This window comes from Agelaius tricolor, unplaced genomic scaffold (assembly GCF_023055355.1).
Source record: "Agelaius tricolor isolate 1412-34295 unplaced genomic scaffold, bAgeTri1.0.p SCAF_88, whole genome shotgun sequence".
In the NCBI taxonomy this organism is placed as follows: domain Eukaryota; kingdom Metazoa; phylum Chordata; class Aves; order Passeriformes; family Icteridae; genus Agelaius; species Agelaius tricolor.
Window position 1 is genome coordinate 131626 of NW_027269348.1, and position 13293 is coordinate 144918.

The 13293-nt window shown below is 62.8% G+C and overlaps 1 protein-coding gene and 1 long non-coding RNA gene across 5 annotated transcripts in view; one reads left to right on the top strand and one right to left on the bottom strand.

Moving 5' to 3' along the window:
* The window catches only part of XAB2 (XPA binding protein 2), a 40060-nt gene that overhangs the window by 7232 nt on the left and 19535 nt on the right, over window positions 1–13293 (bottom strand). For 2 of the 4 annotated variants that reach the window (XM_071418527.1, XM_071418529.1), the window contains 8 exons: window positions 12604–12755; window positions 11390–11410; window positions 10486–10584; window positions 8009–8140; window positions 6733–6864; window positions 5167–5280; window positions 2456–2618; window positions 627–817 (listed from right to left, as the gene is read on the bottom strand). In XM_071418527.1, coding sequence (XP_071274628.1) covers window positions 627–817; window positions 2456–2618; window positions 5167–5280; window positions 6733–6864; window positions 8009–8140; window positions 10486–10584; window positions 11390–11410; window positions 12604–12755 — 1004 coding nt within the window. Of the gene's footprint in view, window positions 1–626; window positions 818–2455; window positions 2619–5166; window positions 5281–6732; window positions 6865–8008; window positions 8141–10485; window positions 10606–11389; window positions 11411–12603; window positions 12756–13293 lie in introns of all 4 variants that reach the window. The other 2 variants (XM_071418528.1, XM_071418530.1) reach the window with 1 other exon arrangement.
* Window positions 564–6754, top strand: LOC139585696 (uncharacterized). The gene is made up of 5 exons (XR_011677205.1): window positions 564–590; window positions 6203–6276; window positions 6311–6384; window positions 6581–6600; window positions 6657–6754. It is a non-coding gene; the product is annotated as an uncharacterized lncRNA (long non-coding RNA).

Here is a 13293-nt window from a genome sequence, read left to right on the forward strand (position 1 = left end):
CCTCCTGTGCCCAGCTGTGTCCCCTTCTACCCACCTGTTCCACCCAGTGCCCACCTGGGACCAGCTGTACCCACCTGTGCCCACACCTGTGGGTGACCCCAAAGAGCTCTGGGTACGCCTCTCTGTGCCCCCAGGTGTGCCCAGGTGTGCCAGGTGTGCCCAGGTGTGCCAGGTGTGTGCCCAGGTGTGCCCAGGTGTGTGCCAGGTGTGTGCCCACCTCAATGGCTCTCTGGTAGATGGGGCGCGTGTGGGTGACCCTGAAGAGCTCGGCTGCCCGCCGGATGTAGATGTGGAACCCAGCCCCAGGTGTGTGCCAGGTGTGTGCCCAGGTGTGCCCAGGTGTGTGGGTACCTCGATGGCTCTCTGGTAGATGGGGCGGGTGTGGGTGACCCCGAAGAGCTCGGCTGCCCGCCGGATGTAGATGTGGAACCCAGCCCCAGGTGTGTGCCCAGGTGTGTGCCCAGGTGTGTGCCCACCTCGATGGCTCTCTGGTAGATGGGGCGGGTGTGGGTGACCCCGAAGAGCTCAGTGCCCCCAGCCCCAGGTGTGTGCCCAGGTGTGTGCCCAGGTGTGCCCAGGTGTGTGCCCAGGTGTGTGCCCAGGTGTGTGCCCAGGTGTGTGCCCACCTCGATGGCTCTCTGGTAGATGGGGCGGGTGTGGGTGACCCCGAAGAGCTCGGCTGCCCGCCGGATGTAGATGTGGAACATGTCGTGCTGCTGCTCGGGGGGCACCGCCCGCGTGCCGCGCTCGTACACGGCCATGGCGCGGCGCGCCAGCCCAAACTGCTCCTCCAGGCGCGCGTACAGCAGGTAGATGGCTGGGGGACGGACAGACGGACGGACAGGACAGACGGGACAGACAGGACAGACAGGGACAGAGGGACAGACGGAACAGATAGGGGACAGACAGGGGCAGGGGACAGATGGGATAGACAGGGGGACAGACAGGGGCAGGGCACAGACAGGGGATAGACAGGGACAGACAGGGGACAGACAAGGGCAGGGGATAGACAGGGACAGAGGGACAGACAGGGGCAGGGCACAGACAGGGACAGAGGGACAGACAGGGGACAGACAGGGGCAGGGCACAGACAGGGGATAGACAGGGACAGAGGGACAGGGATGGGGACAGGGAAGGAGGGGACAGAGACAAGGGGACACAGAGAATAGACAGGGATAGGGACAAGGGGACACACAGGACAGGAGGGGACAGGGACATAGGGACACGGACAGACAGACAGGGACAGAGGGGACAGTCAGGACAGATGGGACAGAGACAGGGGGACCCACAGAATAGACAGCGATAGGGACAAGGGGACACAGGACAGGAGGGGACAGGGACAGGGAGGGACAAGGACAGGGACAGGGGGACAGGGACAGGGGGATATGGAGGGGATAGAAAGGACAAAGAGGGACAGGGACAGGGACAGGGGGACACACGGGGACAGGGACAGGGACAAGACAGAAATGGGGTGAGGGGACAAGGACAGGGACAGGACAGTCAGGGACAGGGAGGAGATAGGGGCAGGGGGACATGGACAGGAGGGAACAGGGACATGGGGACACACAGGAGGGACAGTCAGGGGACAGGGACAGAGGGACAGGGAGGGGACAGCCAGGGGACAGGGACATGGGGACACAAGGGACAGACAGGGACATGGGGATATGGAGGGGACAGGGATGGGACAGTCAGGGGAGAGGGACATAGGGACAGGAGCATCAGGGACAGGGACAGGGGACAGTGAGAGGACAGCCAGGGACGGGAACAGGGGACAGGGACAGGGATAGGGAGGGGACAGTGAGAGGACAGCCAGGGACAGGGACAGGGGACAGGGATAGGGTGAGGGGACGGGGCAAAGGAGAGGAACAGGGACAAGGGACAGTGAAGAGACAGGGACAGGGATTCCTGCCATGTCCCCACTGTCCCCCATGTCCCCCTATCCCCAATGCCCCTCCATGTCCTCATTGTCCCCCCATGTCCCCCAATATCCCCAATGTCCCCAATGCCCCCCATCCCCAATGTCCCCATATCCCCCCATGTCCCCCGATGTCCCCAATGCCCCCAGTGTGCCCCATTGCCCCATGTCCCCACTGCCCCCCATGTCCCCAATGCCCACTCATGCCCCCAATGTCCCCAGTGCCTCCAACATCCCCAATGTCCCCACTCTCCTCCATGTCCCCATATCCCCCCATGTCCCCCATGCCCCCAATGCCCCCAGTGTCCCCATGTCCCAAATATCCCCAGTGTCCCCCATGTCCCCATATCGCCCCCAATGCCCACTCATGCCCCCAGTGTCCTCAGTGCCTCCAACATCCCCAATGTCCCCAGTGCCCCCCATGTCCCCATATCCCCCAATGTCCCCAATGCCCCCATGTCCCCATATCCCCCCATGTCCCCATATCCCCCCGTGTCCCCAGTGCCCCCCCCCCCCGTGTCCCCTTGTCCCCTGTCCTACTCTTGGCGTGCTGGGGGGGGCACCCGTCCAGCGCCTGCTCAAAGAGGTCCCGGGCCCGCTCCAGCTTCCGGCCCCCGTACCGGGCCACGAACTTGGACAGGTACGTGAGCCACAGGTCCCCGACGTGCGGCCAGCGGAACAGCGCGATGCCGCGCTCGTAGGCCTGGGGGGACAGTGGGGACATTGGGGACATTGGCATGGGGACACCACGGGAACAGCGCGATGCCGCGCTCGTAGGCCTGGGGGGACAGTGGGGACATTGGGGACATTGGCATGGGGACACCACGGGAACAGCGCGATGCCGCGCTCGTAGGCCTGGGGGGACAGTGGGGACATTGGGGACATTGGCATGGGGACACCACGGGAACAGCGCGATGCCACGCTCGTAGGCCTGGGGGGACAGTGGGGACATTGGGGACATCAGCATGGGGACATTGGGGACATGGTGACACCACAGGAACAGCGCGATGCCGCGCTCGTAGGCCTGGGGGGACAGTGGGGACATTGGGGACATTGGGGACATCAGCATGGGGACACCAGCGGAACAGCGCAATGCCACGCTCGTAGGCCTGGGGGGACAGTGGGGACATTGGGGACATTGGGGACATCAGCATGGGGACACCAGCGGAACAGCGCAATGCCACGCTCGTAGGCCTGGGGGGACAGTGGGGACATTGGGGACATGGTGACACCACAGGAACAGCGCGATGCCGCGCTCGTAGGCCTGGGGGGACAGTGGGGACATTGGGGACATCAGCATGGGGACATTGGGGACATGGTGACACCACAGGAACAGCGCGATGCCGCGCTCGTAGGCCTGGGGGGACAGTGGGGACATTGGGGACATTGGGGACATCAGCATGGGGACACCAGCGGAACAGCGCAATGCCACGCTCGTAGGCCTGGGGGGACAGTGGGGACATTGGGGACATGGTGACACCACAGGAACAGCGCGATGCCGCGCTCGTAGGCCTGGGGGGACAGTGGGGACATTGGGGACATGGTGACACCACGGGAACAGCGCGATGCCACGCTCGTACGCCTGGGGGGACAGTGGGGACATTGGGGACATCAGCATGGGGACATTGGGGACATGGTGACACCACAGGAACAGCGCGATGCCACGCTCGTAGGCCTGGGGGGACAGTGGGGACATTGGGGACATTGGCATGGTGACACCACGGGAACAGCGCGATGCCGCGCTCGTAGGCCTGGGGGGACAGTGGGGACATTGGGGACATTGGGGACATGGTGACACCAGCGGAACAGTGCGATGCCACGCTCATACGCCTGGGGGGACAGTGGGGACAGTGGGGACATCAGCATGGTGACACCACGGGAACAGCGCGATGCCGCGCTCGTACGCCTGAGGGGACAATGGGGACATTGAGGACATCAGCTTGGGGACACTGGGGACATGGTGACCCAGCGGAACAGCGCAATGCCACGCTTGTAGGCCTGGGGGGACAGTGGGGACATTGGCATGGGGACACCACGGGAACAGCGCGATGCCACGCTCGTAGGCCTGGGGGGACAGTGGGGACAGTGGGGACATTGGGGACATTAGCATGGGGACATTGGGGACATGGTGACACCAGCGGACCAGCGCGATGCCACGCTCATTGGCCTGCGGGGACACTGGGGACAGGGACACTGGCATGGGGACAGTGCCACCACCAGGACAGCGCAATGCCACATCCGTGTGCCCATGGGGACACCCTTGTGAGCCACAGGGTCACTGTCGTGTCCCCAACTCCCTCCTGGGGTGTCCCACCCAAACCCTCCAGCCACAGGGTGTCCCCAGCCCCTCTCAGTGTCCCCAACTTCTCTCTCAGTGTCCCCAGCCCCTCTCTGGCTGTCCCCAACTTCTCTCTCAGTGTCCCCAGCCGCTCCCCCAGGTGTCCCCATCCCCCTGCTGTGCTGGGCTGTCCCTGCAGTGTCCCCAGGTGTCCCTGCAGTGTCCCTGCAGTGTCCCCAGGTGTCCCAGGATGATTCCAGTTATCCCCAGCTGTCCCCAGTGTCCTGTGTCACCCTGAAGCTGTCCCCAGTGTCCCCAGGTATCCCCAGCTCCTCCAGCAGTCCCTGGCTGTCCCCAGTGTCACCTTGAAGCTGTCCTCGAAGTGGCTGTACTCCCCCAGGTGTCCCCAGTGTCCCTATCTGTCCCTGCAGTGTCCCAGTGTCACCTTGAAGCTGTCCTCGAAGCGGCCGTGCTCCTCCAGCTCCCCCATTGTCCCCAGTGTCCCCATTGTCCCTGGCTGTCCCCAGTGTCCCCATTGTCCCCAGCTGTCCCTGCAGTGTCCCCAGCTGTCCCTGCAGTGTCTCCATTGTCCCCAGTGTCCCCGTGTCACCTTGAAGCTGTCCTCGAAGCGGCCGTGCTCCCCCAGCTCCTGCACTGTCCCAGCTGTCCCCAGCTATTCCCAGCTGTCCCAGCAGTGTCCCCATTGTCCCCAGCTGTCCCTGCAGTGTCCCTGCAGTGTGCCCCGTGTCACCTTGAAGCTGTCCTCGAAGCGGCCGTGCTCCTCCAGCTCCTCCATTGTCCCAGCAGTGTCCCCATTGTCCCTGGCTGTCCCTGCAGTGTCCCCGTGTCACCTTGAAGCTGTCCTCGAAGCGGCCGTGCTCCCCCAGCACCCCCCAGCTCCCGCATTGTCCCAGCAGTGTCCCCAGCTATTCCCAGCTGTCCCAGCAGTGTCCCCAGCTGTCCCCAGTGTCACCTTGAAGCTGTCCTCGAAGCGGCCGTGCTCCTCCAGCAGCAGCGCGTAGTTGATGACGATCTGGGGGGTGGCGATGCGCAGGTCCAGGATGCGCTCGTACACACTGCGGGTGGACTGGGGACACCAGGGGACAGCAGGGGACACAGACAGGGACAGGGACAGCAGGGGACACGGACAGGGACACCAGGGGACACGAGGGGACATGGACAGGGACAGGGACAGGGACAGCAGGGGACAGCAGGGGACAGCAGGGGACAGGGACACCAGGGGACACCAGGGGACACCAGGGGACACCAGGGGACAGCAGGGGACACCAGGGGAATATGGGGGACAGGGATGGGGACAGGACAGGGACACCAGGGGACACCAGGAGACAGCAGGGGACATCAGGGGACACCAGGGGACACGGACAGGGACAGGGACACCAGGGGACACCAGGGGACACCAGGGGACATGGACAGGGACAGCAGGGGGACACCAGGGGGACAGAGGGGACAGGGATATGGGGACAGAGGGACACCAGGGGGACATGGGGACACCAGGGGACAGAGGGGACAGGGACATGGGGACAGGAACAGGGGACAGGGACAGAGGAACATGAGGATACAGGGACAGGAACATGGAGACACAGGGACATGGGGACAGAGGGACATGGGGACAGGGACAGGGACATGGGGACACAGGGACACAGGGACATGGGGACAGAGAGAGGGACGGAGGACAGGGACAGTGATACGCAGGGAAATGGGGACAGAGAGAGGGACAGGGACACAGGGATGGGGACAGAGGGGACAGCAAGGTCACAGCCACGCCCAGCACGATGTCCCCACACCAGCCCCACACCCCAGGTGTGCCCCAGGCCCAGCCCAGTGTCCCCCATGCCCACCCTGACGCCCCCAGGTGTCCCCCAGGTGTCCCCCAGGTGTCCCCCACATTCACAGAGGTGTCCCCCATGTCAACCCTGGCGTCTCCCAGGTGTGCCCAGGTGTCCCCTATGCCCACGCTGATGTACCCAGGTGCCCTCAGGTGTCCCCAGGTATATCCCCATGTCCCCAGGTGTGCCCAGGTGTGTGCCCAGATGTGTCCCCATGTTCCCAGGTGTGTGCCCAGGTGTGTCCCCATGTTCCCCCAGGTGTGTGACCAGGTGCCCACCTGGAAGGTGCCCATGTTCTCCTCCAGGTCTGCCAGCATCGCCCACACCCATCCCAATGTCCCCAGGTGTGTCCCTGCCCCCAGGTGTGTGCCCAGCTGTCCCCAGGTGTGTGCCCGGGTGTGTGCCCAGATGTGTCCCCATGTTCCCCCAGGTGTCCCCAGGTGTGTGCCCAGGTGCCCACCTGGAAGGTGCCCATGTTCTCCTCCAGGTCTGCCAGCATTGCCCACACCCATACCCAGCTGTCCCCAGGTGTGTGCCCAGGTGTGTGCCCATGTCCCCAGGTGTGTGCCCAGGTGTGTGCCCAGGTGTGTCCCCATGTCCCCAGGTGTGTCCCCAGGTGTGTGCCCAGGTGTGTCCCCATGTCCCCAGGTGTGCCCAGGTGTGTCCCCAGGTGTGCCCAGGTGTGTGCCCACCTGGAAGGTGCCCAGGCTCTCCTCCAGGTCTGCCAGCATCGCCCACACCCTCAGGTTCTTGTAGAGCCGGTTCTGCACGGGCTCCGAGCTGTCGAAGTACTCGGCCCGGCGGGAGGGGAGAGCCGTGGCTTTCTGGGGGAAAAACGGGGGAAAATGGTGAAAATGGGGGAAAAAGGGGAAAAAAGGGGGGGAAACGGGGAAAAACTGAGGAAAAAGGGGGAAAAACCAGAAGAAAAAATAGGGGAAAAGGGGGGGAAATGGGGAAAATTTGATGAAAAAAGGGGAAAAAAGGGGGAAATGGGAAAATGGGGGAAAATTGGGGATAAATGGGGGGAAAGGGGGAAAAATGAAGGAAAAAACAGGAAAAAAGGGGGGGAAAGGGGAAAAAGCGGGGAAAGGAGGGAAATGGCGAAAATGGGGGAAAATGGGGGAAATGATGAAAATGGGGGAAATGGGGAAAAATGGGTGGAATGAGGAAAATGGGGGAAATTGTGAAGATAGGGAAAAATGGGGGAATGGGGGAAAGTGGAGAAAATGGGGAAAATTGGGGGGAGTGGGGAAAATTGTGAAAATGGGGGGGAAACAGGGGAAATGGGGGAAAACGGGGGAAAAGGGGGAATGGGGAAATGTGGGAAAATTGGGAAATGGGGAAAAAAGGGGAAATGGGGAAAACGGGGAAAATGGAGTGCCCTATTTTTGGGGTCCCCCTATTTTTGGGGTGCCCTGTTTTTGGGCTCCTTATTTTCTGGGTGCCTCATTTTTGGGGTGACCGTTTTTTTTTTTGGGTTCCCCATTTTTGGGGTTCCCAATTTTTGGATTCCCCATTTTCAGGGTTCCCCATTTTCAGGGTTCCAAATTTTTGGGGTGTCCTGTTTTTGGGGTGCCCCCATTTTCAGGGTTCCCCATTTTTGGGGTTCCCCATTTTTGGGGTTCCCCATTTTCAGGGTGCCCTGTTTTTGGGTTCCCCATTTTCAGGGTTCCCCATTTTTGGGTGCCCCATTTTCGGGGTGCCCTGTTTTTGGGGTCCCCCCATTTTCAGGGTTCCCCATTTTTGGGGTGCCCTGTTTTTGGGGTCCCCCCATTTTGGGGGTGCCCTGTATTTGAGTTCCTCATTTTCAGGGTTCCCCCATTTTCGGGGTGCCCTGTTTTTGGATTCCCAATTTTTGAGGTCCCCCATTTTCGGGGTGCCCATGTTTTGGAGTTTCCTGCTATTTGGGGTGCCCTGTTTTTGGGGTGCCCCCATTTTCGGGGTGCCCTGTTTTTGGGGTGCCCTCACCCTCAGCACGGCGAGCGCCTCCTGGTGGCGCTGGTGGCGCAGCTCCAGCTCCCCAAACTCGCACCAGACGGCGGCGAGGTCCTCGACACGGCGGAACCGCACCCGGGTGGCCCGGGACAGGATGGACCTGGCCTGGGGACAGTGGGGACAACAGTGGGGACACCATTGGGACACTGGGGACACTGGGATAGGGACAGGAACCGCACCCGGGTGGCCCGGGACAGGATGGACCTGGCCTGGGGACACCATTGGGGACATTGGGGACACCATTGGGGACACCATTGGGGACACCACTGGGACAGGGACAGGGACAGGAACCGCACCCGGGTGGCCCGGGACAGGATGGACCTGGCCTGGGGACAGTGGGGACAACATTGGGGACACCATTGGGGACACTGGGGACACTGGGACAGGGACAGGAACCACACCCGGGTGGCCCGGGACAGGATGGACCTGGCCTGGGGACAACATTGGGGACGTTGGGGACACCATTGGGACACTGGGGACACTGGGACAGGGACAGGAACCGCACCCGGGTGGCCCAGGACAGGATGGACCTGGCCTGGGGACACCATTGGGGACATTGGAGACATCACTGGGGACAGGATGGACCTGGCCTGGGGACAGTGGGGACAACATTGGGGACACCATTGGGGATACTGGGGACACTGGGACAGGGACAGGAACCGCAACCGGGTGGCTCGGGACAGGATGGACCTGGCCTGGGGACACCATTGGGGACACTGGGACAGGATGGACCTGGTCTGGGGACACCTTGGGGACATTGATAACACCACTGGGACATTGGGGACACCGGGACAGAATGGACCTGGCCTGGGGACACCATTGGGACATTGGGGACAATGGGGACATGAACAGGAACTGCACCTGGGTGGCCCAGGACAGGATGGACCTGGCCTGAGGACATTGGGGACACCATTGGGACAGGATAGACCTGGCCTGGGGACAGTGGGGACATCATTGGGGACATCATTGGGGACAGGATGGACCTGGCCTGGGGACACTGGGGACATTGGGGACACTGGGACAGGATAGACCTGGCCTGGGGACACCATTGGGACATCAATGGGGACAGGATGGACCTGGCCTGGGGACACTGGGACAGGGACAGGATGGACCTGACCTGGGGACAGGGACAGGGACATTGGGGACACCATTGGGACACTGGGGACATTGGGACAGAGACAGGAACCACACCCGGGTGGCCCAGGACAGGATGGACCTGGCCTGGGGACACCACTGGGGACATTGGGGACACTGGGACAGGGACAGGAACTGCACCCAGGTGGCCCAGGACAGGATGGACCTGGCCTGAGGACACTGGGGACACCATTGGGACAGGATAGACCTGGCCTGGGGACAGTGGGGACATCATTGGGGACATCACTGGGGACAGGATGGACCTGGCCTGGGGACACTGGGGACATTGGGGACACTGGGACAGGATAGACCTGGCCTGGGGACATCATTGGGGACATCATTGGGGACAGGATGGACCTGGCCTGGGGACACCATTGGGGACACTGGGACAGAATGGACCTGGCCTGGGGACACCTTGGGGACATTGATAACACCATGGGGACACTGGGACAGAATGGACCTGGCCTAGGGACACCATTGGGGACATGGACAGGAACTGCACCCGGATGGCCCGGACAGGATGGACCTGGCCTGGGGACAGTGGGGACACCATTGGGGACACGGGACAGGATGGACCTGGCCTGGGGACAGTGGGGACACCATTGGGGACATGGGACAGGATGGACCTGGCCTGGGGACACCACTGGGGATACTGGGGACATAATTGGGGACACTGGGACAGGGACAGGATGGAGCTGGCCTGGGGACACTGTGGACATGGGGGCACAGGAGGGGGCAGGCCTGGGGGGCACAGACAGGCCTGGGGGTGTCCCTCAGGGTTCGGGGGTCCCATGCAGGATTTGGGTGCCCCCCAGGTGGGTTTTGGGGGTGTCCCTCAGAGTTCAGGGCCCTTCAGGATTTGGGGTGTCCCCAGGTTAGGGGCATCCCTCAGATTTGGGTGTCCCTCGGGGTTCAGATGTCCCAGGATGTTTTGGGGGTGTCCCACAGGATATGGGGGTCCCAGGTGGGTCTGGGGGTGTCTCCCAGGTTTGGGGAGTCCCTCAGGATTTGGTGTCCCCCAGGTTTGGGGGTCCTTCAGGATTTGGGGGTCCCATGCAGGATTTGGGGGTGTCCCTCAGGATCTGGGAGTCGCAGGCAGATTTTGGGGATGTCCCTCAGGTTTAGGGGGCCCCCAGGTTTGGGGGTCCCTTGGGGTTCAGGGGTCCCAGGCAGATTTTGGGGGTGTCCCTCAGGATTTTGGTGTCCCTCAGGGTTTGGGAGTCCCAGGTGGGTCTGGGGGTGTCCCTCGGGGTTCAGGGGTCCCATGCAGGTTTTGGGGCGCCCCCCGGGTGGGTTTTGGGGGATCCCCAGCTCACGTCGTCCAGCTGCCCGTTGTCCTCGTAGAATCGCGCGAAGGCCACCCAGAGCTCGTGGGGGCGGCCGGTGGCGCGCTGGGGATCCACGGTGCGCACGGCCTCTGTGAATGTCTGGATGATCTGGGATGGACAGGGGGACATTGGGGACATCAGGGGACACTGGGGACACTGGGGACAGCCAGGGGACAGTCAGGGGACATTGGGGACAGTCAGGGACAGGGGGACAGCCGGGGGCACTCTGGGGATCCACGGTGCACACGGCCTCTGTGAATGTCTGGATGATCTGGGATGGACAGGGGGACAAACGGACAGTCAGGGGACACTGGAGACAGTCAGGGGACACTGGGGACAGTCAGGGGACATTGGGGACAGTCAGGGGACATTGGGGACACTGGGGACAGCCAGGGGACAGTCAGGGGACATTGGGGACAGTCAGGGACAGGGGGACAGCCGGGGGCACTCTGGGGATCCACGGTGCACACGGCCTCCGTGAACATCTGGATGATCTGGGATGGACAGGGGGACATTGGGGACATCAGGGGACACTGGGGACAGCCAGGGGACATTGGGGACATTGGGGACATCAGGGGACACTGGGGACATTGGGGACAGCCAGGGGACAGTCAGGGGACAGGGGGACAGTCAGGGACATTGGGGACATCAGGGGACATTGGGGACATTGGGGACAGCCACGGGACATGGGGACAGTCAGGGGGCGCGCGGGGATCCACGGTGCGCATGGCCTCCGTGAATGTCTGGATGATCTGGGATGGACACGGGGACATTGGGGACATCAGGGGGCATTGGGGACAGCCAGGGGACATTGGGGACATCAGGGGACATTAGGGACAGTCAGGGACAGGGGGACAGCCAGGGGACATTGGGGATCCACGGTGTGCACAGCCTCCGTGAACGTCTGGATGATCTGGGATGGACACGGGGACATTGGGGACACTGGGGACATTGGGGACACTGGGGAGAGTCAGGGGACAGGGGGACAGTCAGGGACAGGGGGACAGTCAGGGGACACTGGGGAGAGTCAGGGGGCGCGCTGGGGATCCACGGTGCGCACGGCCTCCGTGAACGTCTGGATGATCTGGGATGGACATGGGGACATTGGGGACATCAGGGGGCATTGGGGACAGCCAGGGGACATTGGGGACATCAGGGGACATTGGGGACAGTCAGGGACAGGGGGAGAGTCAGGGGACATTGGGGATCCACGATGCGCACGGCCTCCGTGAATGTCTGGATGATCTGGGTGGACATGGGGACATTGGGGACACTGGGGACAGTCAGGGGACACTGGGGATCCACGGTGCGCACGGCCTCCGTGAACGTCTGGATTATCTGGGACGGACAGGGGGACAAACGGACAGTCAGGGGACACTGGGGACAGCCAGGGACAGGGGGACAGTCAGGGGACAGTCAGGGGACAGCCAGGGGACAGGGGGAGAGTCAGGGGACATTGGGGACAGTCAGGGGGTGTGCTGGGGATCCTCTGTGAACGTCTGGATGATCTGGGATGGACAGGGGGACACAGGGGACATTGGGGATAGCAGGGGACAGCCAGGGGACAGTCAGGGGACATTGGAGAGATTGGGGACAGTGAGGGAACAGTGGGGACCGTTGGGACATTGGGGATGTTGGGACACTGGGGACAGTGGGGACAGCCAGAGGACAGAGGGGACATGGGGACGCTGGGGACAATGGCGACAGCCAAGGGACAATGGGGACAGCCAGAGGACAGCAGGAGATATGGGGACATTGGGGAAAGTGGGGACATTGGAGAGATTGGGGACAGCAGGGGACAGTGGGGACACTGGGGACATTGGGGAACACTGGGGACACGGGGGAACATTGGGGACATGGGGGAACATTGGGGACACAAAGTCATTGGGGACATGGGGGGGGACATTGGGGACACGGGGGACATGGGGGAACATTGGGGGGGGCATTGGGGACACAGGGGGACACAGGAGGACAGGGGGGACACAGCGACAGCCAGGATACAGCACAATCACCGTGATGCCAGCACCCGACCCCCCAAACCACGCACCCCATAACCCCCCGGTGTCCCCCCCAGTGTCCCCCCCGTGTCCCCCGGTGTCCCCTGACCTTGTCGGGCTGTCCCTGGTGCAGGGCCACCCTCTTGTGCCACTCGTGCACGTTGTGGGGGTTCTGGCGCAGCAGCACGCTGTTGAGCAGCAGCGGCCGCCGCGCCATCAGCCGCTCAAAGCGGGCCAGGCGCAGCTCCAGCTCCACCTCCTCTGCGGGGACAGAGGGGACAGACAGGTGACACAGGGTCATACAGAGTCAGGGGACATGGGGACACACAGTGACAGGGGTCACAGGGTCACACAAGGTCAGGGGACACAGGGACAGCGTGGGCAGAGCCACTCAAACTGGGCCAGGCGCAGCTCCAGCTCCACCTCCTCTGCGGGGACAGGGGACAGACAGGTGACACAGAGTGACACAGGGTGACACAGAGTGACACAGGGGTCATAGAGTGACAGGGGACACAGGGACAGCGTGGGCAGAGCCACTCAAACTGGGCCAGGCGCAGCTCCAGCTCCACCTCCTCTGCGGGGACAGGGGGGACACGGGGTCAGAGAGGTGACACAGAGTGACACAGAGTGACAGAGGGGTCATACACAGTGACAGGGGACACACAGGGTCAGGGGACATGGGGACACAGGGACAGCGTGGGCACAGCGCCATCAGCTGCTCGAAGTGGGCCAGGCACAGCTCCAGCTCCACCTCCTCTGCGGGGACAGAGGGACAGACAGGTGACACAGAGTGACACAG